Source organism: Tamandua tetradactyla, chromosome 7 (assembly GCF_023851605.1).
Source record: "Tamandua tetradactyla isolate mTamTet1 chromosome 7, mTamTet1.pri, whole genome shotgun sequence".
Classification (NCBI taxonomy): Eukaryota; Metazoa; Chordata; class Mammalia; order Pilosa; family Myrmecophagidae; genus Tamandua; species Tamandua tetradactyla.
The window spans coordinates 113,581,717-113,608,082 of record NC_135333.1 but is presented as its reverse complement, the minus strand read 5'-3'; the positions used below and the strand labels follow the sequence as shown (position 1 = coordinate 113,608,082).

Sequence of the window (26,366 nt, the reverse complement as noted above, 5' to 3'; positions counted from 1 at the left end):
GCACGTCGAGCTGATCGGGCGCTTCCGGGCCCCCTAAAGCGCCGGCAGGAGGTGAACGCCGTTTTATGGGGGCTGCCGGGGCGATGGGGGGTGGGGGGTGCGGGGGCGGCCCGCTTTGGTTCCCGGCTCGGGCTCCGCAAGGGCCGAGCCGTCCAAGCTCGTAAATGCGTTGGCCGCACGCTCCGTCCCCGGCGCCGCCGGCTGCGATATAAGCCTCCGCGCGGGCTTCGAGATCCAGTCCCCCCCAGCCCACTGCCGACGCCGTCCGCAGCCCTGCGCTCCCGCCGCCGCGCCATGTCCCGCCTCTCCTCCGACCTCGGCGCCCCTTGCGGGATCCGCGCCTTCAGCTGCGCCTCGGCCTGCGGGCCCCGGCCCGGCCGCTGCTGCATCACGGCCGCCCCCTACCGCGGCCTCTCCGGGGGCTTCGGCAGCCACAGCGTCTGCGGGGGCTTCCGCGCCGGCTCGTGCGGCCGCAGCTTCGGCTACCGCTCCGGTGGCGTGTGCGGGCCCACCGCCCCCTGCATCACCAGCGTGTCAGTCAACGAGAGCCTCCTCACGCCCCTCAACCTGGAGATCGACCCCAGCGCCCAGTGCGTGAAGCACCAGGAGAAGGAGCAGATCAAGTGCCTCAACAGCAAGTTTGCTGCCTTCATCGACAAGGTGGGTGGCCTTGATCACACCCTTTCTGAGTGTGAAGGTCCTCTGAGGACCTGGCAATTCCTAGGCCAGTTTCTCCCTAAATGGGAAATGGGACCACTGATATTTTATATGATAATTTTAGGTGGTACCCATACAAAGGAATTAAATACCACCAAAACATAAATTCACCCAACAATTCATCTCCTTGCACACCATCCTAATCCTAAAATTAGGTGAAAGAGAAAACCCTTTTAATAAAGAAAGCAGGCCTCAGGTTCATTGCTGTTTTGGACAACAGTTTCAGCTAGAATTTACTGTTTCATGATTTTCTTTCATGTGTGTCTAGTGGTACTGGTTTGACAACTATGGTTGTGCTTTAAAGATTCCCCTTTACATAGGTGTAATTGTAAAGTAAACCCATTTATATAGATGTATTGAGTAAAACAGAACAAAGGAATGGCAAAAATCCTGACATCAGCCTGGGGCTGGATGTCATTTGAGAAGCACTGAGCCAGTGTGGTTCCTTGAGTGTAGATAGGGGAAACGGGCCGCATGGTAGAGCAGGACTCCACACTCTGGCTCTTTCCTGCTTTCCAAGCCCATGGGGCCCTGGCTACCCCGTGCCCTTCCAGGCACACTCTGTCCTGAGTGTGTTGGGGCGCACACCCGGCCCTTGGGCAGGGGACCTAGGCTGCAGGTCCTGCCCCTCCTTCCTGTGTGATGCTGGAGCACGGCTTCCCCAGCATGATTCTCACCAGGGCTGATCTGCCACATGGCGTATGCATTGCAGCGTGTGAGCTGGCCGCTGCTTTGAGAAGGAAAATGGGGGACAAAGCAGCCAGAAGACCCCCCTCACAGCTCCAGCCCTGACAACCAAGAACACCTAGAATTATCACATAGAATATCAGCGATCCCCACTCCCCATTTCTGGAAGGACCAGCCTGGGAATTCCCAGCTGCACTCATCGAGTTGGATAAAAGGCATTCATTGAGTTGGATAAAAGGATCCCAGGGCTAAAAGGCAGGCAGCATCTTGACTCCAGCTAAAAGTGTGAGAAGTAGGAAACTGGAAGCCAGGGCATTTATTTGCGGACATCCTTTCGGGCCAGCACAGTGTACTGCTGCTATGTTGTCTCTCTAGTTTGAATACTTTGAGCAAAGGCTGGCATGCCTCACTTCTCCCCAATCCTTACCCTCCCTATTTTCCAAAACCTTCCCCCATTCACATTACCTGCCTGACCTCCAGTGACATTTACTGTCCAACCTCTGGACGGCAAATAGGCACTTAGGCCACTGACCACACCCCACCTTCCTCCATGTCTCCCCGGGTCCCAGACTGCCACCCTGCTTGGTGAGAGCCTGCCCTCTCACCTCCCCGAGGTTAGCAGTCCTTTGTTGACCATCCACCAGTGAACTGCTCACCAAACCCTAAAGACATAGACAAATAAGCCACGGGCCCTGCTCTACGGGACCTGATAATGGAAGGCTTTCCTCTTACTCTGTCCCTCCACACACTGCTCTGCATTCCCTCCTCCGGGAGTCCTCCCTGATTGGCATTACCCTGTACACCTGTAGATGCACTACCTGTTCCACCACCAGCCTGTCAGGAACTCATTACAAACCTCAGTTTCTCCTTATTCCCATCCAGGCACACTTGAATGGACACAATGTGTAGTCAGGCAAGGATAGGCAAGCAGCGTCCATGTCACCTACCCCTTGCCTTTGCCCATCTTACTGCTCGTTCTGCCTTGACTGTACCTGTTCCCTAGGGAAGGCTGGGGATCCTGGTACCTCCCACCAACTTTTCTCTTCACTTCCACATCAGGTGCGCTTGCTGGAGCAGCAGAATAAGCTGCTGGAGACCAAGTGGCAGTTCTACCAGAACCGCAGGTGCTGCGAGAGCAACCTGGAGCCGCTGTTCAATGGCTACATCGAGACGCTGAGGCGGGAGGCCGAGTGCGTGGAGGCCGACAGCGGAAGGCTGGCCTCAGAGCTCAACCACGTGCAGGAGGTGCTGGAGGGTTTCAAGAAGAGGTGAGTGCAGCAGGGAGTGAGGCTTGGAAAAAGGACAGGGATTAAATGAAAGCAGGATGGACTAAACCACAGAGGAACCTCCCAATAGGAAGTAGAGGGCATCAGGAGAATTGCAGAGCCTATTTTTCTTTTCTGGGAGGTTTAAACACTGGAGAGATTCTGAGCTGTCCCAACTGCTTTACATCATTGGGTATTTGTTCATTAATTCAGCAAATATTCATTGAGCATCTACTGTATGCCAGGTGCCAGACTGGGCTCCAGGATGGGGAAGAGAGAAGAAAATAAGGAGGAGGGGGAAGGAAGGGGTGGGTACCAGAACCAGGGCAGGGCTCTGCTCTCCAGGGAGTGGCATCCTAGAAGCAGAAGGGTAACCAACACAAATGTGGGCCACATCAGGAATAAGAGTCCCTAAAGGAGGAAGAGCACTGGATGACATGGGTTGGTTCGAGTGCCCAGAGGAAAAGGATGACCCCAAGTTCTTTCTAGATGAACACTTTGTGGATTCTGAGTCCATTTCCAAAAGACTCAAATTCTGGAATCCAGTTCTCTAGGCTTCTTTCTCTTTTTTCTCCCCAAATCCCAGCCTATTGAAGTTCTAGCCACTGAGCCCTGTCCCTTTTGTCCCCAGGTATGAAGAGGAGGTGGCACTAAGGGCCACTGCTGAGAATGAATTTGTGACCTTGAAGAAGGTGAGTGACGAAAAAACACTTACGCCACAAATGAGAACAGAGGGCAGAGGCAGGAGAGAACTTCTCCTGTGACTCAGAGAGGCGGGATGGCCTCCCTGAATCACACTCCCGCTTTCCCCCCCATCCTTTCCCCAAATGCTCCCTGGGTAGCCCAGACATCAGAGCTCTCTGCCTGCTTCTAGAAGGTCCATGTTCTCTCCCATAGGCTCCTCCCATCTGGCCACTGGCTTCCCACCTCCTCTTGCCCTGGGCCTGACACAGAGGGGGCATGCAATAAATGTTTGCTAAAAGAGCCCATGAATGCCAAGGGATGGCTACATCTTCAGACCAGCGATGGTGGGAAATGCTGGCGTGTATAGTAGACATTATTCCTCATGCCTTATCCTCAACTCTTTACAAAGTGCCACAAGCTGGCCTCTCACCAGCACTTCCAGCCCCCCGATAGGAGGAGGGCAGGGATAATCATGAGGAAACCAAGGACAGAGGTTCAGAGTCTTGCTCTTAGTCACACTAGTTTGGAAAAGGCAGAGTCAAGCCCCGAGCTCACTTCTTCTAACCACAAATCCGGAATTCCCTCTATGCATTTCCGGAGTGGGGAATTGGCCCACTTTACACTAGAGCCTAAGGCTTGGTGATAGTGTGAGGTGTGTCCTAGAGGAGTCATCCCAGTGGGTGCTGGAGGAAATGCCCGGAGGTCCCGGATCCCCTCCCTTCCCCAGACCTGCTCCTCGCCCTCATGCTGTGAGGGGCGTCACCAACCCCTTGACACCAGGCACTGGAATGAGCATCTCAGGACAGTTGCCAGGGAGTTTGCTCAGCCCGAGAGGTGCCCCTGCCTGCTGGGGGAAATGGGAGCTCTGTGTTGTCTCCAGTGAGGTGCCTTTGCTACCCTCTCCCTTTAGAACGTGGATTGTGCCTACGTAACCAAATCAGACCTGGAGGCCAACGTAGAGGCCCTGATCCAGGAGATCGACTTCCTGCGGCAACTGTATGAGGAGGTGAGGGGCCGCAGGGCAGTGGGCCGCAGGGCAGGGGCTTGCAGGGCAGGGGGGCATAAAAAGGTGAGGCGCATTCTCAAGGGCTTGCCCTCACCTTGGCTCCGGGGTCCTAGGAGTAGGTGTGGGGGAAGCAGTTCCAGGCACCGGAGCGGAGTTGAGAGCCCTTTGCCCTGTGGCTTCATGGCTACGATGATGGAAGTTATTACAAAGATGTAAACTCCGGTCCTAGACCCAAAGATTAAGACAGGAGGCCCTGGAGACAGGGACAGGGAAGGGCTGAGAGGGTGGGCTGTGGACAGTGGGGTTCTGGTCTAAGAAGTCTTTGCCACTCTTCCATCCCCACAGGAGATCCGCGTTCTCCAGTCCCACATCTCAGACACCTCGGTCGTCGTCAAGATGGACAACAGCCGCGACCTGAACATGGACTCAGTGGTGGCCGAGATTAAGGCTCAGTATGATGACATCGCCAGCCGCAGCCGTGCTGAGGCCGAGTCCTGGTACCACACCAAGGTGAGCGCGGCCCAGGACACCTGCCTTCTAGACATGGCAGTGCGAGGGAGGCCGGGTGTATCTTAGAAGGGCTTCTTTTGCCTGGGGCTTCTGGTGCCTAAGACAATTGTGGCCTGTCCTTCCCTAGGGAAGCAGGTTAGGGGGACATGAGCAGGCTGCCACGTGTGGCACTACCCAACCTGCACAGTCATCTGTGGTGTCCTCCATGGGTGGGATGTCCCATCCTGCACCCCATGAGCGTCTCCCCTTCCCCCCAGTGCGAGGAGATGAAGGCCACGGTGATCAGGCACGGGGAGACCCTGCGCCGCACTAAGGAGGAGATCAACGAGCTGAACCGCATGATCCAGAGGCTGACGGCCGAGGTGGAGAATGCCAAGTGCCAGGTACGAGTCTGCTATGCCCAAAACCAGAGAGATTAGGGGCTCATCCAGGGTCTCACAGCCCGTGTGTGCATAGTCTGGATCTCCCATTCATTCTTCAGCCCCTTTGCATGTTTAGGGTCCCTGAGATGAAGGCAAGTAGGCCCTGTTCCTGGGGTGCTCCCAGCCAGGTGGGGGAGACTGGACCAATCCAGGATACAGATCGAGACCCCAAGACCATTCCTTCTTTGTTGTCTTCTGGGTCCCCAGAACACCAAGCTGGAGGCCGCGGTGACCCAGTCCGAGCAGCAGGGCGAGGCAGCCCTCAGTGATGCCCGCTGCAAGCTGGCGGAGCTGGAGGCCGCCCTGCAGAAGGCCAAGCAGGACATGGCCTGCCTGCTCAAGGAGTACCAGGAGGTGATGAACTCCAAGCTGGGCCTGGACATCGAGATCGCCACCTACAGGCGCCTGCTGGAGGGCGAGGAGCACAGGTGGGGCCCAGAGCTGTGAAGAAACTCTTAAGTGTTTCAAAGCTTGAAGAGCTGGGGTGGATTTGCATTAATCTGCAACTGATTTTCTTCTAATTTGCATCAGTATTACTTAGTGGGGGGATGTGCAGGTGAGCAACTGATTGCATCAGCTTTGCTCCTCCGACTAATTTTGGTCTCTGCTCTCCCCACAAGGTTGTGCGAGGGTGTTGGTGCAGTAAATGTCTGTAAGTATTGGATACTGTGGGTTCTGAGATCAGGACTTGGGGGGGGGGGTTCGGCAAACTCTTTTATTAAAGGGCCAGATAGTAAATATTTTAGGCCTGTAGGCTGGGCAAGCTGGTCTCTTTCTCTCCTCTTAACTCCACCACTTGCAATGCAAAAGAAGCCGCGGTCCTACCCAATATTTAAAACAATAGGCGTCGCGTGTTCCAGTGAAACCATAATTACAAAAACCGGGGCCCCTGTAGTTTGCCAATCCTTACGGGAAGGATCGAGGTGAGTAGGGTGATTTAAATAGCTATTTCTGCCTATGGAGAGGGCCTGGGCTAACAGTTTATCAAGGATGATTGAGATTTAGATTGCAGGAAGGAGCGCCCAGGCGCGCAGCCGTTAACGGGAGACAAGTGGAGGCAGGCACACTGGGCAGGAGGCGGCACTGGGCAACGACCTTGCACCGGGACTAAGCGCTCTCCTCCCCGGGCAGGTGTCAGCAGCTCCCGGGGCGGGGTGGTCTGCGGCGACCTGTGCGTGTCCGGCTCCCTGCCGGTGCCGGGCAGCGTCTGCAGCGCCCCCTGCGGCGGGAACCTGGCAGTGAGCACCGGAGTCTGCGCGCCCTGTGGCCAGAGCTGCTCCGGGCGGTTTGTGTAGCGCCCCCGCCCCCCATCCCCACCCTTGTAAAAACAGCGCCCGGTGAGCCTCCCACCGCAGGACCAGGAGCCCGGATGTTCAGGGTTTGAGGCCGAAGGGCTTCAGAGGACCTGCTCCACGCCCATCTTCTTGCATCTCTCCCCATAGCTTGGCTGCTTTATTTCCTCCACGGAGCGCTGGTCTCCTCACCTCCCTGTCTGGCAGCGCCCCCTTTATCCCGGAGTGTCTCACAGGCCTGGGCAGAGAGCCTGTCTGAACTGAGTGGCTCTGGGGGCTTGGACGGCTGCGGGGTGGAAGGATAGAATGGCCTCGGGGCCCCTCAGGTTTGGACAAGCCTCCCTGTCTTCTGACCTCACGTGCAGTGACTGAGGTTGCCTCTCCAAGGGGACAAATTCCAGAGCTGCCTCTGTTGCTTCTCCCTCTCCATATGCTTGCTCTCCGAGTTTCCAATAAATCTCGCAGGTCATATATGATCCACTCTGGGAGTCTCCGGTGTGTCCTACACGTGTCCCCTTCTCACCCAAAAAGAAAGTTTTCTCCCTTCGGAGGGAGACAGAGGAGCTGTCCTCAGCCTAGGCAGGAGGGGTGTGCACCCTGCCCCGCAGCACACAGAGTCCTGAAGGGTGCAGGGGGCTGGGCCCTCCTGCTAGAGCTTCAGCAGGCACGCAGCCCCTAAGCGCAGACCCCCAGAACCACAGGGGGAGGAGCTGGAAGGAAAAGTGAGAAGGACAATGCCGAGGAGCCTGGAGCCAGGAAGGGAGGGGCCTCCAGCTCCAGACACCCTAGTTGGGGACCTCATCGTTTGTCGCTGCTGGGACACCAGTGTCGCACTTCCTCCACCACCACTTCCACCTCAGTATGAAAACTCCCTGACCATGGGCTCAGACAGGCAGAGCACCCCTCCCTCAGCACCCCACACACCCTAGACAGCCCCCCCCACCGCCATATCACCTCCTGAGGGTCCCAGAGACCTCCCAGCTCCTCCCCTGATACCCATCATATGTCCTGCTGACCTTCAGGGGCAGATATCGCAAAGCACAGACACTGACACAAACCAGCCCGCACACTCACCCCCCAGGGCCCAGACACACAGAGACCCTGACAATGGTTGCTCCTATCAAGTACAGACTAAACACAGGTAACTGATCCCCCCCCCCTCGGTTTCCCATCCCATCCCTCTGTTCAAGGACCCAGGCACAGACCCCTTCACTCTAACCCCCCCCCCATAAACATACTAACCTTCCCCCACTGCCGTCCCCCCACAGAACCCCAGACACAGGAGCCCCCTCCAGGGATGCAGATACACACACAGTCCCGGGGCCTGGGCCTGGCCTGACCCTCCACTCTGGCAGACCCGGCAACAGGAAGCGCTGAGGGTGGCTGTACTGAGAGTTGGCTTGTCTGCCCGAAACCCAGGCCTGGATGGCTGAATGTCGGCGGCCTCCTCACTGCCTGAGGAATGTACTCTGGCAGCACTGGGCATGGGGGGTGGGGAGGGGGGTGGAGGCCCAGTGCAAACAGCCTTCCCACCCCCCTCAGCGGGGCAGGACTCTGGGACCCACTTCCTGGCAGAGCCAGAATGTCCCTGTGGTGTTTCTGTGCGTCCTCAGGAGAGGAGCTGGACTCAGGCCCAGCCCTGGGAAAAGGCCAAGACCTCCCACTGGGTGCAAGCCCAGTTCCTTAGAGCAACATACCCCTCCCATGTCACCTACCCTCCTGCACAAGAGGCTTCCTAGTTACCAGGGCAGCACCTTGCCCTCTCTGGGTCCCCTGGCCCCCAACCCTTCCCTGCCCAGCCTCATGAAGCCAGGAAACCAGGTCCCAGGTATGGAGTTCATCCAGGCCTCAGCAAGAGGCTGCTTTATTGGGGGCTATAGTAACATCACTTTTCAGACTATTTGCAGCCTTGGAACCAAGGATGGACGTCCTCCTGTGGCTGGGGGAAGAAGGAGGATATGGGTCTCCCCACCCCTGGGGCTCAGTTGCGGCCACTCCGGTGGGTGGCAGAGGTGGTCCTGATGGAATAGGCCTTGAGGGCCCCAGAGCCCCCACCGCTGGAGAAGCTCAAGGCATTGCTGCCCATGGTTCCCCCGAAGACCAGCCCACTCCCACCACCGCCAGTGGAATTCACTGCTGCTGGGAGAGAAGGGACAAGGCATCTGTTAACAGAGGCCCACACCAGGAGCCCATCCCTTCACTCCATCCCCACCCTCCTGCTGTAGGAACCCCCTACCCCTCATTCTGCCTTCCTTCCCCACCTCCCTCCATCAGCCAAGCCAAAAGGAGTCTGAGTGATAGGGGCCATTCCACACGTGCTCCCCGCCCCACCCTGCCCTCTGGTTCCCTGGGGGTTTGAGCCTGGCTGGATGTGATCTCTAGGGACCCTGCCAGAGACTGTTGAAGGGGGAGAGTTTCCCTGGCTACACAGAGCAGCGCCCTTGGGCCAATCTGCCGTTCTGTGGACCCAGCCTAGTTTGGAATGCACAGGAGATGCTTCCCCTGGACCATGCATGGCCAAGGACTTACTGATGTTGATGGCTCCCGTTCCATCTCCGGCCAACCTGGGGACAGAGGAGACACCTGTAAGAGTAGCTCTTTCTTCACTGCTGGAGGGACATACTCCCAGTCAGAAGGAAGGGACCTGAATGCCCAAGGCTCTCGTGGTTTGTATGATTTGTTTATTCTCATTGTAAATAAATATTTCATTTTGTGTCTAATTCTATGTTTGTAATTTTGTATTCCTAAAGAAAGTCCCCCAAATTGTATGAGCTTCAGGACAATAAGCCCTGGATCTGCCCCAGGGGAAGGATGTGGAGTTAAGGGGTAAAAGCAACTGTATATCTCCAAGTCCCCAAAGGGGTGGGGAGGGGCAAGTCTTCTCTCAGATAACCAGAAAATAGCCCTTATTGTAGTAACCTAGACAAGAAGGTAGGCTTTCGGAAAGGATGACTCAGCTTGCTGTGTGACTTTGGGTATGTCACTTAACCTCTCTGAGTTTCTGTCCACCATCTGTCTCTTTAAGGGTTCTCCAGCTCTGACTTCTGAAGAGGCCCAGGGTATACATTCCTGAGAAAGTGGGGCCCCTACACCCATGGTGGAGGAGGATGCAGAAAGAGGCATCTTCAGTGGGACATTGGGCTCTGGGGCTACCCTGTGCCCCACCTCAGCTGATCTCTCATCCCAGAGTCCCTTGATAATCAATTCCTCTTCCCACTAACCTAAGAAGAGTCCAGAACAACTTCACTGGCAGAGACTCTTCCTCTTCTGCCCCACCTCTGGTTCCCCAGCTTTTATCCTGCTGCCGTGGTTTCCACATGCTGCCTTGTTTCTTCTCTGTCTCCTCCCAACATCCAGGCACCCTGCCCCCAGTGTTCCCTTTTCCCCCCACCTCCTTCCTCTCTACTCCATCCACCCTGCATCCTCTCTCCCCATCCCTCAGCAATCATGCTCAGAAAAGAGGAATTTCTTAGTAAATTCAGAATTTTACAAATGTAAGCTACTCGTCTCTGGATGCTTCCTTTGCAGATCTTTCATCTACTCAACTGATCTGCAAGCTCCCTGAGGGCAGAAACATGTTGTACCATGCTGGGTCCCAACGAAACAAGCCACAGTGGATCCTACCTTCCAGGGTTTCATCCACACTGTTCCCTCTCTCACATTCTCCAAATCCTGACCTTCCCCCCAAGGTACAACTCTAGAGCCTTGCCTGTTAACTGTTGGACTCAAACAACACCAATATGAGAATGAAGGTCCAGCATAGGTGCTATGTCTTTCTTGAAGCCTTCCTTATGAGATCAAGCCATCCCAGCCCCCTCTCTGGCTACAGGCAAGTATGTAACTATCTCTGGAGACAGGGGGAAATTAACATCCTCTACCACATGCAGTCCATACCGCATGATTGAGCCTCAGTTGTATAGTGGGAAGCAGCGTAGGATCATGGAAGATGCTTGAACTGGAATCAGCAGACCTTAACTGCACACTGGCCCTGTTCTCTTAATTAATAAAACTGAACAGTCTTCCCCTCTGTAAATGGGAGAATCAGTAATGCCTGACCCGTTTACCTGAATGTGTCCTGAGGATCAAATCAGATGACCTTGATAATGGCCACACTCAAGAAGGAACAGCTGTTACTCAACTCATCCACCGAGCTTCACACCATGTGGACTTTCCTTCTAGCAGGTCATCTCATTGATGGCAAAGCAGCACGCATCTTTACCTTCCCTGTACCTCCCACCTTGTAACTGGATGGATATCAAGTTGCTGGCTCCATGGAGCCCCAGAAGGTACCCCTTCCTGCTTCCCTGTCCTCACCGGCTCTCCTCGCCCTCCAGCAGCTTGCGGTAGGTGGCGATCTCCACGTCCAGGGCCAGCTTCACGTTCATCAGCTCCTGGTACTCGCGCAGCTGCCGCGCCATGTCCTGCCTGGCCCGCTGCAGGGCGGCCTCCAGCTCCTCCTGCTTGGCGTGTGCGTCCTTGAGGGCCAGCTCCCCATGCTCCTCAGCCTCAGCAATGGTGGCCTCCAACTTGGCACGCTGTTGGCAGTGGTGGGGCCGTAAGCTGGGGGACAGGGCTCACCAGTCACTGCCCTTCTACCTCCCCAACCTGCAGTGAGCACCTGGGTGACTTGCTTAAGGTGGCTTCATTGCCACCAGCTACTTCCCCAAGCACCATGGAATTCCGAGGGCTAATACCATGGGGTTGAAACCTGATACCTAAGTCCTGTCCTGGCTCTTCCACCCACCCGCTATAGGTGACCTTGGATGAGGCACTTAACCCTTCTGACCCAGTCTCCTCTTTCCCAAGGAGGAAAGAGATAATGCACATGAAATCTTTAGCACAGTACCTGGCACTTAGTAAGTGCTTAATAAATGTTATCTATTATTATTTACAACTGCCCAGTTCCCAGCCCCCAGCACCAGGGTGTGAGATCCTAGTTGAAACCCCAAATGTCAGACGGCCAGTGAGGGCCAGAAACCACCTTTAAAACAGAAATCCATTTGAAACAAGCTCAGGGAGGCTTAGAGCAAAGAGCCCTGCTTAGAGTCTCCAGACCCAAAATGCATACTCAACAGCCCCTGCCCCTGGCCTGGACAGGGGTGGATGCATTCCCAATGGACCTGCAGCTGCCACTCCCTGGCTTGGCCCTAGCATTGCTTCTGCTTTTGGTGCATCCCCCTAACTGGGAGCCTCTCCAATCCAAGGCCCTATCTTGTTCAGCTTGGGGCTGCCATCCCCATGCCCTAGGCCAGTGCTTCTCTTCTTTCCTTCTCACCGACTATTCTCTGGCCCTCAGATCCTCTTCCCCTCAGCTGATGTGCTTGGCCTCTCTGCCCAGCCCTCTCAAACCCTCCCCCTGGAAGCCTCTCATGCATCTCTACCCCTTGGTTTACCAGATGGCATCCTGCCCTGTCACACTGGTCCCCTGGGGTAGGGCCATCCCCACTGCCTCTGGTTGTCCCTCCCAGCCCCACTTGAGGATCCAGCCCCTCGACGACAGGGTAGACACCCTGACTCTGGAGACTGGCCTTGCCCTGCTGTGTGAGAGGAGAACCAGAGCTGTTAGAGGCTGCAGTGTTTGGGAAACGGCCATTCATTATTCTGTGCCTCCCCTCCCGGCCTGGAAGCTGGCCCGCTTCACGGGGTGACTCACAGCCCTGCATCCATGCCAGGAGGCAGCCTCCGCCCTCATGTAAACAGGCCTGCAGGACTCCGAGGGGAGGACATTTCTGGGTAAATCATTCCCACACCCCTTGCCCCAGCTCATCTGGAAATTAACTTTCTGAACTTTCTGAAGCTACTGCACATGTCACTTTCCCTCCGTCCCCACTTGCAGGTACCTGCTAAGGCTTAGCTGCTGCTATCCACAGCCATGCCTCAGCCAGGGCTTGGGGGACCCTTCCTTTATCAACACTCTGCACCTCCACTTCCAGCAAAGCTCTTCATTCCAGCCATCTCCCACCTGAAACCTATGCCCGTAGCACAGACCAGGTGCTGGGAGGGGAGGGGCAGTGAAGTAGACAGGTGGGGGGTCCCTGCTCTCATGGCGTTTTTCATATTCCAGTGGAGAGGGGAGGGAAGTCAACTAATTAATGAGAAAATTGCAGATAATGATAAGTGCTTCAGAACTTCCAACAGGCTGCTGATACAGTACTACTAGGTTTTTGAGGAAGCCTTCTCTGAAAAGAGTCTTTTGTTCAATACCCCAAAGCTGAGAAAGGGATGGCCATGGGCAGAGCTGGGAAAACCACATTCCAGGTAGGAGGAACACCAAGTGCAAAAAGTCCCTGAAGCATGAACATGCCTGGCAGATGCAAGATCACAGAGGCAAGTGAGTGTGGCTGGAGCTCAGCGAGTGAGGGCAGGGCTAGGAAGCAGATCAGGGAGAGGGGTAGGGAACTTCTGAGCCACAGGGAGCATTTTTGCTGACCTGTCTGCCCCCCAGACTCTGAGCTCCCAGGTGCAGCATCTTGTACCTAGAGCTCAGTGCCAACAGTGCTCAGTGCCAGTTTGGTAACTAATAGTAGTTCTTTTCTGGCCAGCCTGGGGTTCCCTCCCCAGCCTCTATGCCCAGCCAGGACTCCTCTCCTTCCTTTGGCCTCCTGCCAGGTTCTGGCCAAGGTGAGACCGTGGGCTGGCTGGAGAACATTCTGCTCATGCCACAGGACACGTTTCCTTCCCTCTTCTGGAAATCACACAAGAGGGCCTGGGACACTTGAGCTGCACCAGCCTGAGCAGAGAGAGGGGCAGGACTGTCACCCCCACCCCAGCCTCCTCCCCTTCACGTGCCCTAAGGAGCAGGGAGGAACACGGAGGAGGGCTTGTCCCCACCTGGTTCTTGATGTTATCAATCTCGGCCTGCTTCCTCTGGATGATCCGGTTCATCTCCGCAATCTCATTCCGAGTGTTCCGGAGGTCGTCCCCATGCTTCCCTGCCTGAGCCTGGAGGGTCTCAAACTGGAAGGTCCATATGGAGAAGTATGGCCAGGGTGGGCACTGATTACCGGTGACTCACCCACCTCCCGAGCCAAGGAAGGCCACAGATTCTGAGAGACAAGCCCGCCTGGCTCATATTTCCAGGGAGTCAGTCTGACTTCCAGTAAGCTTCTCCCAACCCCTGGAAGCCAGACTACTGGCAGTGGGGTGGAGAAGAGGTTCTGTCTCCTTCCAGCTTCCTCGGGACCCATCCCTGCTGATCCCAGGACTCCTCCCATCCCCATGATGTCTGAGTGCTGAAGAACCCCTGAAAGCCTGAGATCCTCACCTGTTAACCCCCTCACCTGTACCACCCATTTCACAGATGAGGACAGTGAGGCCCAAAGAAGGGAAGGCACTGCCCCAGGATTCCCCAGGCAAATCAATGGCAGAACCCTGCCTCAGACTCCCCTCCTCTAGGAACACTTCCTGGATTCACCCCAGCATCTCTCACCCTCACCCTGTTCCCTCAGCACCTACACAGCCAGCTGTCCTTCTGCCACCCAGTATGTGCAACAGTTAAACCACCCAGTTCCGGGGGCCCAGAACCCAGGATCTAGTCCCTGCTCCCCACTCTGCTAAATGTGTGCAGTTAAGCAAAATACTTAATGCATCAGTGCCCTCATCTGTAAAATGGGATAATACCACTGCCTACACGGTAAGGCTGTTGTTTGGATTGAGTCAATACAGTAAGGTATTTGAAACATTGTCTAGCACTATGTATGCCTTGACAAACTTTAGCTACAATAATTATTAACCCATGTCTATTTCCTCTGCCCCATCCTCCCACTGGGTCGGGATCTCCCCAATGGCAGGGGCTTGGCCCTCTGGTCTCCTTCCCAGAGCAGCGGACAGCACCACAGACTTCCCCACTGGCACCTGCCAGAATGGTGGACCCCAGACCCCAAAGGGCTTGAGAGAAGAGGAGGGGTAAGAAGAGCTGCCACAAAGGGCCCTGCCAGGAGGCAGGAATATGCCCCCCAGCAGCCGCACACCTTGGTCTGGTACCAGGCCTCGGCCTCGGCCCGGCTGCGGCTGGCGATGTCCTCGTACTGGGCCTTGACCTCGGCGATGATGCCGTCCAGGTCCAGGGAGCGGCTGTTGTCCATGGACAGGACCACAGACGTGTCCGAGATCTGAGCCTGCAGCTCCGTCAGCTCCTACAGGGACCAGGCAGAACGTCGGGGGCCAGGATGACACACACCCCCCGCTCCCACCCCCACGATGGGACTCCCCCCATACGGAGGGAAGTGAAAGAAAGAGTCAGGAGAGGATGGAGTGGGCGTGAGTCCTGGGGCAGCAGGAGGACACAGACAGCACAAGCTAAACGGCTCCCTGGCTCCCCAAAAGGGGGTAAGAGTTCTGCTGGGAAGGGGGTCGATAGCAAACGGGTGAAGTCAGTTGGATCCCATCCTGTAAGGGAACCCTCTGTGGTCTTTCAAAATACGCCAGGGCTGTACTTATTGACAGGAAATTATGCCCATGGTATATTGTTGCATGAAGAAAAGTATGATTCTATTTTGACTTTATATTTTTATATATACACACACACACATATATTCCTTTAAAAAGGGGGCCTGGAAAGGTAGCTACCAAATGCTAATTGTGGGGTGGGTATAGGTGTTCTGTTTTCAATTGTACGTTTTACTTAATCTTCTGGAATTTTTTTCCTGCACTGATTTTAGGAGTGTCCAAGAGGAGCCTCAGGGATCCAGCCTGTGAAATGAACACACGTGTGGAAATCCACTCCGAGGGGCTAACAGAGGGTGGATGTCAGACAAAAAAACTAGAAGGAAGAGAACAGATGACTGGTCTGTAATTAGCCCCACATGCTTAATAATATGCCCCACCCAGACCCCTGCCAGATGCGGGGCCGCCCTATCTCCTGTCCAACAGCAGAGACTCACACAGCTGGGGGAGGGGAGGCTTTTAAATCTCCCTGAGGGGCAAGGAGCTGGCAGGCCAGGGCAGGGTAAGCAGGAGACAGAAGAGCTAGACGGGAGGCGAGGACAGATAAAGTGGCCCAGTTGGCGGTGACCACACACCCAGTCCCTCTGAGTAGAAGCCCCCAGGCACTCCATCTCTCCCTACCCACCCCACCCAGCCCACCTGGGAATGCCGTCCCAGCCTGGGATCCTCCAACCTGCTCCCAGATCCTTTCAGCCCCTCCCAAACCCCTTTCCCGACAAATGCTACAGCCATCCTGTGTCCACAAAGGCCAATGTTCACTGACCTCACCCTGCTTTGCTACTTCCAGCTCCTCCGAAATCCCATAGATTCCTGAGTCCACAAAGGACAAGCAGTGGGTTAAATGCCCCTGCCCCAAATGCATACACAGCCCAGAGGTAGGGGCTGGACGGGATGGCTCCCCGGTTAGGAGGTAAAAGATGTGACATGTCTCAGACTCCAGAGGGCCTCACCGTCTCATAGAGAGTCTTAAGGAAGTCGATTTCCTCGGTCAGGGCGCCCACCTTGGCCTCCAGCTCCACCTTGTTCATGTAAGCGGCGTCCACATCCTAGGGGATGGTGACGGGAGGGGACAGAGGGACACCATGTCCTCAGCACCTGGACATTTAGTTGGGGTGGGACAAAGCCAGCACCGTCCAACCCACAGGGCCAAACGCCACTGCCCATCACCCACAGTTTCTGTAGGCTGACTGCCCTGGCTAGCGCCAGAAGCTTCCAGCACTGGACCGTCCCAGACTGTATGACAGGTATATCTCAGTGCTTTCTCCGGAGTGGAGGTGCCTTCTCAACCCTGCTAACCCAGAGCATCCTGAAGTCCCAGAACCAGCTCTTAACCAGTTCCCAAAGCCTTTGATGGTGTGGACGCTCTCCTGCCTCCACCATCTACTGCCTGTGTGATCTGGAACAAATCGCTTCAACTCTAGGAGCCTCAACCTCTCATCGGTAAAATGGGGAACATAAAATCTTTCAGAGTCCAGGACACTGCTCCCAGATAATGATAAATCCCAAACCTAAATGTTTAACTTGCAACCTAGGTAATTCTGACACAGGAGGGCCACAGATCATACTCTCAGCATGGGCTGAGATGATGTCTGGGCCCCTGCGAGCTGTACTCTAAACTCCTTGAGGGCAGGGTCCACTTTTATTCATCTCTGAGTTGCCCAGTGCCCAGCACCCCAGGGCAGGAAACCTTTCCATGCATGGACCTAGAACACCAAGCTGCTCAGCTGAGGGTGGCACTGATTGAATCAGACTCCTAAAGGGCATGCAGTTCAAGCCCCTCTAGCACACTCAAAAAGGCTTCCACCCTGGACTTGTACACCTCCATTGGCGGGGAGCTCACTCTGCCCCAAGGCAGCCCATCCCACTCATTCAGCAAATATTTCAGGCCTGCCCTGTGTCACCTCTGCCTGTAATGAAATGTTCTGAATGTGAGAGCACTTCCTTATTTAGGGTTGAAATCTGCTTCTCTTACCTCCATCCTTAGTCTTATTTCTACCCCCTGGGGCCCAGAATCAAGGCTAGTCACTCACCAGACACAGAGACACACGTGCGCACACACACCTACACGGGACCTGCCGGGCTGGAGGGGCTCGCAGATCCCTCTCTCTCCAAGCCCTTCACTCTTGCAGAGCCCATGCCAGACTCAGGTCACAGGTCCCCGCTGCTGCTCAGGTGAGGTGGCCTCATGGCCCCCTATCCTGTCTGTTTTCAGACCATCCACCCCCAGCCTGTCCGTCCCCCTCACCTTCTTCAGCACCACAAATTCATTCTCAGCCGCCGCACGACGGTTGATTTCATCTTCAAACCTGCAGAAAAGGAGGGGCCTGGTTTGGGGGCAGCTTTGTCTCCATCCCGCTGATAGCCAGAGGTGTCGGATTTTCCCCCTTAACCCTGCTCCTAATGACACTCCTGAAAAACTAGGTGTTGGGTCTACTAAATCAAATTTCCCTGACTTTTCCATGTAACTTTTCCTCGGGAGGGGACAGGGATCGATGTGAATTAAAAGACAAAGGCTGCACTACCTGGGGGAGGGAGAACAAACAATAATAGCCATGCTTATTACAGGCTGCTTACAACACACCCGTACTGCTGGAGCCTGTACTCCCTCCCTCTGCCCCTCTCCCCAGCCTTTTCCCCCAGGCACCGACTTCTGGCCTACCAGAGGACCTCAGCAAACATGGGGCAGAGGAAGAGAGGGCACGGGCCTAGCCCAGTGTTTATTCAAGGATTCAAAACAAGGTGTCAGAAGCAAGAACTCAGCAGGATCCACAAACTGCTGGGGACGCAGCAGGAGCAGCCCGAGGCCGCAGTGGTGGGGGAGCAGGATGCAGACAGCCCCCCCAAAATCACCATCTCTCAGGTCCTGTGGAAGAGTTATGGAAATATCTGCAAAGCCTCAGTCCTCCCCTGCCTTGGCGGCATGCTGCCGAGAACAACCTGAGCAGCTGCCAGGCCCTCTGCCCCCTTCCAGCTCCTCCTTCTGCCCCAGCCTGGAGCTCAGCCTGGCTCCACGGGAAGGGGCTTTGACGACTCCGGGGTAGGGGCAGTATGGGTGAGAGTATACGCACATGCACGCACACAGGTGCATGCACACAGGTGTGAGCACCTGACAACAGGGGCCTGTCAGTTGCCTCAGGCCTTTCCTGTCCTGCACCTGTCTGATTCCACCTGCTGCAGGATTAGCCCTATTGGTTTTTGCCCTAGGGAATTGGGGGGGAGGGTCACACCCTGTCATAGGCCTTGTTTGCTCTCCTGCAGTCTGAGCCTGTGTACCTGCTCCGGCTTAGTCATGTACCCCCAGGCAGAGCACAGAACTTTCTCTTCTTGCTGCCTCCAGAGCCCACTAGGCAGGTATGGCAGGGTGGGGCCCAGCCCAAGCCTCAGGCTTTGGTTTCTATACAATGAGAAAAGAGACCTCAGGGGCACTTCCAAGGCCCGTCCTTAGAACCCCACACTTTCTGGCCCCTTTACTCCCTGCCCTACCTCATGGCCTCCTTTCTGGTTCTTGTCCTGACCAGATACACTTCTCATTTCCTACAACTTCTCCCATGCTCACAATGATCACCCTCCCTCTTTGCTTATTTCCTTCCCAAACCTGCCCCACTTCTCCTCCTGGGTCTCCAGAGCCCAAAATTCAAGGCCCAGCTCTCCCTCTGATTTGCCATGTGGCCTCAGTCAAGTCCCTGAGCCTCTCTGTTCCCTAGTCCCTCACCCGAGCAATATGGAGCTGTTCTAGAATAATCTGTGAGGGTCATGCTGGTTCTGAAGCACACCTGTCCTAGGACACCTTCTCCCTGTCCCTCTCTCAGAGCCTTACGTGAGACACCCAAAGGGAACGCAGGACTGGGCTGAGATATTTCACTGGGACTAAGTCAGGAGAAAAGATCAGAATGGCTGGGAAACAGCTCCCAGAGACAAAGAGGTGGGAGACAAGAGGCCAAGGACAATGTGACAACCTTCCTTTCAGGGAGGCATTGTCCTGAGCCCCCATACCCTCTGACCCCTGACCCAGGAGGGACTGGCAGAGGGGTCATCTGATGAGGGGCACGCTGCCCAGGGACAGGGATCCCCGCAGGTCGCACTGGGGGCCTTTACTTATTCTTGAAGTTGTCCACCACATCCTGCATAGTCCGCAGCTCCGCCTCCAAGCGGCCCCCGTCCGCCTGCAGGGTGTCCAGCTGCCGCCGCAGGCCAGAGATGTGAGCCTCAAAGATACTCGGGAGGTGGCTGCTCTTAGCCAACTTCTGCTCCTGCAGCAGCGCCCACTTGGTCTCCAGCAGCTTGTTCTGCTGCTCCAGGAACCGCACCTAGAAAGGAGATAAAGGAGAAGACTCACAAGGCGCCTCAACGGTATCCCCTACAGCAGAGATGGAGGTGGCCTCTAGACACCCAGGAGGGCCCGGGTTCCCACTGGCTGTTCCCCAGACCTTGGCTCCCAGCTCTCTCCCTTCTCCTTCAGGCAGATCATTCGGAATAACCCTCTCCTCCAGGATTTTCTGTCTTAGGGGTCCTAGAGTATGAGCAAAGGACCAGGTCTGCCTTACTTACTGATATATCCCTGGTGCTTGTTTCTCAAAAAAAAAGTGCTTAGCGTCTCCTCCCTCCTTTGTCCCCTCACTGCATTACAAGTGACCTTCTCTATCTCCTCAGCAGGGCTGCCCCGCTCATATCCCTATGTCCTGGGGCTGATGGGGCCTCATGTCCACCTTCTTCTGTGTCCCTCTCTCCTCCCCTTTCCTCCAACAAGTTCTCAAGACAGGGCTCTACCATCAATCCAATGTAAAATGGGCACTTACTACGTGGCCAACCATTTGCCCAACCCTGGGGCCCAAAAAGGCCCTTCCAGAACCCCAGTGTGACTGAGGGTGGGAGGCAAGAGAAACCAGGAATTCGGGGCAGAGAACCTGAGGGCTGCAGATGGTAAAACAGTGCAGCTCACCAGCAGGAAAGGTGGGGCACCCACCCACGGGGGTCAGGGCACCCTGGGAAGGTTGGAGACCTGGAGGATAGGTGAGGTCAGGAGAAGAGGGAAAGGCAGGAGAAGGAAAGCCTAGGCTAAGCCACTTGAAGGGGTCCTGGCAGGAGGGGCACAACGGGGCCAGCTTTAAGTGCCTGGGTCCAGCCCCACTTTGCCCCCAGTCCTCCCACACCCATCAGTCACATCTGTCTACCAGCGGGACCAGTGTGGGGCAGGTGCAAACAGCCAGGAAAAGCACCTCCCAAATGGCCCTTCCCCAGGGTCTCTCAGTGTCCCCTTCCTGTCCCCCATTGGGCCATCTCCAAGAGCAGGTTTAATCTCACCAGCTACCACCAAGATGAGGCTCAAGGACAAGACATGCCGGAGAGGTGTGACCTGGAGCCTCCCTTCTCCAGCCCTTTATTTCCAGCATCTGCCTCAGTCTCGGCAGCATCGGAGGGATGTCAGGGACTCATCGGCTGAGAAGGGCGTGTCTCCCCATCCCTGACTCCACACAGCCCTGCTCTCAGGGAAAATGACCTGCAGCTGGCCCTGTGCTCTGGAGCTTCCAGCCTGATACTGGTGACAAAAAATGGCCCCAAGGACCCACACAGATTCACAGCCAGCCAGCCAGCACCCAGGCACATCTTCTGGGAAGAAATGGAGGGGGGACTGGGGCAGCTTACTGGAGGAGAGCGAGTTGGAGACAGAAGTGGACACAGCGACAGAGTGGGTGGAGCAGCCCCATACTGGCAAAAAGGGAATGGCACCAGGGGTCCCAGTTCCTAGCCTGTACTGGCAAGGTTAGGGCAGCAGAGGTGGCCTGGGGTGTGGATCCAGGCAGGGTCTGTGCCGGGCTCACCTTGTCGATGAAGGAAGCGAACTTGTTGTTGAGGGCCTTGATCTGCTCGCGCTCCTCCTGGCGCAGCTGCTGGATGGAAGGGTCGATGTCCACCCGCAGCGGGGCCAGCAGGCTCTGATTGATCGTGACCTCGCGGATGCCGGCGCCCACCGGGCCCCCATAGGCGGAGTGCAGAGCCCCACGCGGCCGCGAGACGCCCAGGCCCAAGAGGCTGCTGCTGCTGAAGCCCACGGGGCGGCCCGGGCTCAGGCGCACCTGCGCGCCGCGCCCGGGTAAGGAGGCGGACCGCGAGCTGAAGACCTGGGAGCTGAACTGGATGGACATGGTGGCTGGATCGCAGTGAATCTAACTGAGGACGAGCGCGAACTCTCTGACCTTCCGAGACACAGCCCCTTTTATCCGCTGGGCACCGAGGGATCGGCTTACACAGGTAGGGGCGGGGCTGGCCGCGGGCCACCTTTCTCTGCCGGCCTGGCCGCTGCTGGGACCGAGCTTCCGCCCTCCGCGCCACCCACCCCACCCCGGTCAGGCTCTCAGTTCTAGCAGGAACCGTTCCGAGCCGAGCCGGGTCCCGGGCGTGCAATGGCATAAACCCCCCAGCCCCCCGGATTTAGGCAGACACTCTTAAGAACAATGAGAGACAGCAATCAGAGTCCTTCGAAGACGGGCTCATTCAAGGAAGGCTTCCCCGAGGAGGCTTGGGCGGGAGAGACCAAGTGGTGAGAGAATGGGGAAGGGTAAACACAAAAGTTTCAGGGCCTGGAGTCAGAGCCCAGGCTCCCCAGGCTACTGAAAGCCAGAAAGTCAGTGTCCAGAGATGCCCCTCCCCACACCCCCACAAGTCCAGCTCAGTTCTTGAGTAATGTGACCTCAGGGTGGCCGGCCAACCTAGCTGGTTCCCCTGGTCACATCCCCCTCAGCTCACTTCTCCGTAGACTCTAGGCTGATGGAGCACGCACCCACTTCCCGTCCACGATGGGAATGCTTACCCTGGGCCTATGCCCCCTGCAACCCCCAGGTCACATCCCTGCCCACTTATCTGCCCCTATAGAAAAAGGGAACACCTGTGTGTATATGTGACACTTGGAGGATGTGTGTACACTTCTGTGTGTACTCACCTTTGGCCTGCAGGCCACTGGGCTTCCCTTGTGCTACACTCCTAGGTATACGTGTGCATGTGTCTGTGAGCTTGCTTACTTGAGCGGGAGTCTGTGTGAGCATGTGTATGTGATGGGGGTGTCTGCAGACACACAACTGCACACATATGCATCTCTGTGTGCATATGACTGTATTTGCACTCAAACACTCCCTCCCAGCTCTGCCACCCAGAGTCGCTCATCTGAGGGACCTCCCCCACCTGAAGCCACCACCACCAAATAATTCCCAAGTTTCAATCCCAGCCCAAAAGGGGGCAAACATTGTGCTGAAACAGTTAACGCTGAGTGCTGGCCTTACTTCCCAGTAGCTTCTGAGCCACGCATGCCACACCCTCTATACTGCCCTGCCCCTATTCTTCCCAGACCCAGATTGAGGGGCGCCCAGAGGAAACTTTGGAAAAGACACCTGCCAGGCCTGTCACCTTAACCCACCCTTAGCCCCACCCGATGCGCTGGCCAGTGGTCACATCCGACCAAGCCCTTGAGGGAGTCCTAGGAGGAGGAGGGTAGGGAATGGAATGTCCTTCCTGTTTTGTATTTCAGTTAGACAAGAAGGACTTCCAGTGAGTGGACTGTGCGGCAGCTCCTGTTTGGTGATCTCTGAAAGCCCATGCGCCCCCATTCCTTCTCTCCCTCTGCCCCCCTCTATTGATTTTGGGACAGCTTGGCCCAGAGGCAGAGGAACATCCGCAGAGACCTTGAGTGGCATCTTCTGCAGGTGTGAGTGCTTGTGTGTGTGATGTGATCTCGAATTCTCAATTGTACCGTGAAGACCATACAGATTTCTGGCCCTGCGATGTATTTGCAGCCACGGGGATCCCAACCCCCTCCTCCTGACCACCAAGAAAGAAAGGGAAACCAGTTTTTAAATTCACACACACATACCCACACACACATTCCAACTTCTTTAGCCCTCAGGGCTCCTCCTCCACTCCCGTCCCCATCCCATCTGCATATCAGCCCACATGATTTGTGCGCCCAATTCTGCCACCTGCCCCTCTCCCCACTTCAGCCCTCCCCTGGAATCTGCACTCTGGAAGTTGCTCCCCACCCATCCAGAAATGCCCCACCCAAACCCCGCCCCCGTCCTCTTCTCCCCTAGAACCTCCCAGGAGAGATCTTTGCCAGGGAACTCTTGGTGACCCACCTTGAAAGCCTGGACAAGTCACTCTACCTGCCTTGGACACAGTTTCTTCCCCAACAATGAAAACCCTTGGCTCCATATGTCTGTGGACCCTTCCACTTACCTAACACCTGCAAGGGGGCAGAGTTTGTAGAGGAAGCTGGGTGAGAGAACACTGCAAAGGAAAAGGGATCTCTGGACTTCTTGGGTCCAGGCTCCAGCCTCCCCTCAAGTAGCAGATCCCCATTCCAGGCCTGCCCTCTGTCTGCTCCTGGCCTCTCTATCCCCTCCAGGAAACATTCCTGGCAGCTTCAGCCCTCGCCAGTTTCTCTTGTCTCTGTGTTCACAGGCCAACACTAGGAGCCCGCTTAGTACCAGGTGCCACGCATAAACACCCTCTGGAAAGCTTTGCTAGAAACCATCAGCACCCAGAGGCCAGAGATCGAGTTCCTGTCCCACAGGAGCTCACTGTCCTGTGCGTCACCCAGTGTGGTCTCCCATCGCCAGCCCATGCCCCTGTGGGCCTCACAGAAACCTCCTTATGAGACTCTGGACAGAATCGTGAGATGATTTAATCCTATAAAGCCTCTTCCCAAGCAGTCCTACCACAGAGGCATATTCCATCTCTGCGGCATCCTGTACACCCCCATCAAGCACGCACACTCCCTCTCCCTGCCCCCCCCCCCACTGTGCCCTCTGGAACCCAGCTATGAACAAACAAGCTACCCCAGTTCCTCAGCCCTTCTCTGCTTCCTGGAGACCTGCTCAGACACCAGGCCCACAGCCCTCCAAGGTGAGACTTGCCCTGCCTCCCCTAGGGAGGTGGGGAAGACATTCTTTTTTGCTCTCTGCTGCACTTTCAGAACCATTCTTTGTTGTCCATCCCATAAAAGTATGTCCTCTGATTCCTAAAAATATATATATATATAAGACTGATTTTTTTTTCATCATCTTGGAATGTGAAAACTTGTGTGCTCGGTTTGAATCTGTTATGTACCCCAGGAAAGACCATGTTCTTTTAGTCCACTCTTGTGGGGGCAGACCTATTGTGCGTGGGACCTTTTGCTTAGGCTATTTCAATTGAGATGTGACCCAGCCCATTTAAGAGGGGTCTCAGTCCTTTACTGTAGTCCTTTGTGAACACTACGAATGAGTAAAAGCCCAGAGATCTTAGAGAGACATGCCTGGGCAATACCAGGAAAGGACCCACAGGAGCTGAGAGAGAAAGCCACTGAACCCAGAGCTGACCCTGGGAGAAAAGGACCAGCAGATACTGCCATGTACCTTCCCATGTGACAGCGGATGATAGCGGCCTTTCCTCAGAGAAGGTATCCGTTTGTTGATGCCTTAATATGTACATTTTCACAGCCTTAGAATTGTAAATTAATGAATTCCGTTATTAAAAGCCAACCCACTTCTGGTATATTGCTTTCTGGCAGCTTTAGCAAACCAAAACAGATCTTGGTACCAGAGAAATGGAGTACTGCAATTTGCAAATTCCAAACATGCTGGAACAGCTTTATAAATCCATAAGGGGAAGTTTCTGGAAGAATTGTGAGGAGCTTGATCAAAAAGGCCTAGATTGCTTTCAAGAGACTGTTGGTAGAAATACTGACGTTAAAGATACTTACAATGAGGCCTTAGACAGAAATAATGGGTGTGTTGTTGCAAACTGGAAGAAAGGCAACCCTTGCTTCAAAGTGGCAGAGAACTCGGAAAAATTGAGTCCTGATGTCAGATGGAAGGTAGAATTTGAAAGTGATGAGCTGGAGATTTCCAAATTTAAATATGGAAAATACAGCCTGGCTTCTCCTTCCAGTTTATAGTAAAATGCAAGAGGAAAGGAATAAGCTGAGAACTGAACTCTCGGATACAAAGAAACAGTAAAATGATAGTTTAGAAAACTCTGAGCTTTTGGGAAATGAGTCCCCAGAGAATATTGCTCCATGTGAGGAGTTAACCAAACATGAAAATAGTCAGCCATTTCAGGACAAGCCAGGACATGTTCTTTTAATCCAATCTTGTGGGGCCAGACCGATTGTTGGGTGGGAACTTTTGATTAGGTTGTTTGCATGGAGATGTGACCCCACCCATTCAAGGTGGGTCTTCATCCACTTACTGGAACCCTTTAAGAGAGAGGCATTTTGGAGAAAGTTCAGACAGACATGCCCAGGGAGATGCTAAGCTAGGACCCACAGAACCTGAAGGACCCAGAACTTATAGACAGGTTAGCCTGAGAGAAGCTAAAAGATGAAATCCAGAGTTTGCCCCAGAGAAACTAAGAGAGGACCTACAGACACTTAGAGAAATGTCCCTGAGATGCTAAGAGAAGACCTGCAGGACACAGAAAGGAAGCCACTGGAAGCAGAAGCTGAAGGCAATAAACTGGGATCAAGGATCAGCAGATGCCAGCCACATGCCTTGCCAGCTGACAGAGGAACCCCAGATGCCAGCAGCCTTTCTTCAGAGTCCAGGTGTCATCTTGTTAATACCTTAAATTCATATATTTTCATGGCCTTAGAACTGTAAATTTGTTAAATCCCCTTCATAAAAGGCAATCTATTTTTTGTATATTGAATTCCGGCTGCTTTAGCAAATCAAAGCACAGCCCATTCAAGGTGGTCTTAATGCTTTTTCCTTCAAGGTAGTCCTTTGTGAACCCGATGAAAGAGTAAAAGCCCAGAGATCTTAGAGAGACATGCCTGGGAGATACCAAGAAAGGACCCACAGGAGATAAGAGAGAAAGCCACTGAGTCCAGGAGCTAAACCCCAGAGAGAAGGACCAGCAGACACTGCCACATGCCTTCCCATGTGTGCTGGTTTGAAAGGATGTATGTACCCTAGAAAAGCCATGTTTTAATCCTAGTCCCATTTTGTAAAGACAGCCATTTCTTCTAATCCCTGTTCAGTATTGTATGTTTGAAACTAATTAGATCATCTCCCTGGAGATGTGATTTAATCAAGCTTGTTAAGCTGGATTAGGTGGAGGTGTGTTTCCACCCTTTTGGGTGGGTCTTGATTACTTTATTGGAATCCTATAAAAGAGGAAACATTTTGGAGAAAGAGAGCAGAGAATGCTGCAGCACCATGAAGCAGAGAGTCTACCAGCCAGCGACCTTTGGAGATTAAGAAGAAAAACACCTCCCGGGGAGCTTCATGAAACATGAAGCCAGGAGAGGAAGCTAGCAGATGACGCCGTGTTCACCACGTGCCTTTCCAAATGAGTGAGTAACCCTGAC

The 26,366-nt window shown here is 54.8% G+C and overlaps 2 protein-coding genes across 3 annotated transcripts; one reads left to right on the top strand and one right to left on the bottom strand.

Annotated features, from left to right (window-relative positions):
* The first annotated feature begins 294 nt into the window (after positions 1–294).
* Positions 295–7,074, top strand: LOC143642406 (keratin, type II cuticular Hb1-like). Its single transcript, XM_077110760.1, has 9 exons — positions 295–660; positions 2,464–2,672; positions 3,301–3,361; positions 4,264–4,359; positions 4,705–4,869; positions 5,127–5,252; positions 5,499–5,719; positions 5,912–5,943; positions 6,423–7,074. The coding sequence occupies exons 1-9, from the start codon at positions 295–297 to the stop codon at positions 6,584–6,586; spliced, it is 1,440 nt and encodes a 479-aa protein (XP_076966875.1). The 3' UTR covers positions 6,587–7,074.
* A 1,340-nt stretch (positions 7,075–8,414) lies between these two features.
* On the bottom strand, positions 8,415–21,232 carry KRT7 (keratin 7). 2 transcript variants are annotated; one of them, XM_077110758.1, is made up of 9 exons: positions 20,848–21,232; positions 19,124–19,335; positions 17,274–17,334; positions 15,979–16,074; positions 14,554–14,718; positions 13,415–13,540; positions 10,898–11,118; positions 9,113–9,147; positions 8,415–8,722 (listed from the first exon to the last, which is right to left on the bottom strand). In XM_077110758.1, the coding sequence occupies exons 1-9, from the start codon at positions 21,169–21,171 to the stop codon at positions 8,565–8,567; spliced, it is 1,398 nt and encodes a 465-aa protein (XP_076966873.1). In that variant the 5' UTR covers positions 21,172–21,232; the 3' UTR covers positions 8,415–8,564. The 2 variants fall into 2 exon arrangements, with proteins under 2 accessions (XP_076966873.1, XP_076966874.1); XM_077110759.1 differs by having other exon boundaries at positions 8,415–8,719; positions 20,848–21,231.
* Between the last annotated feature and the right edge of the window lie 5,134 nt (positions 21,233–26,366).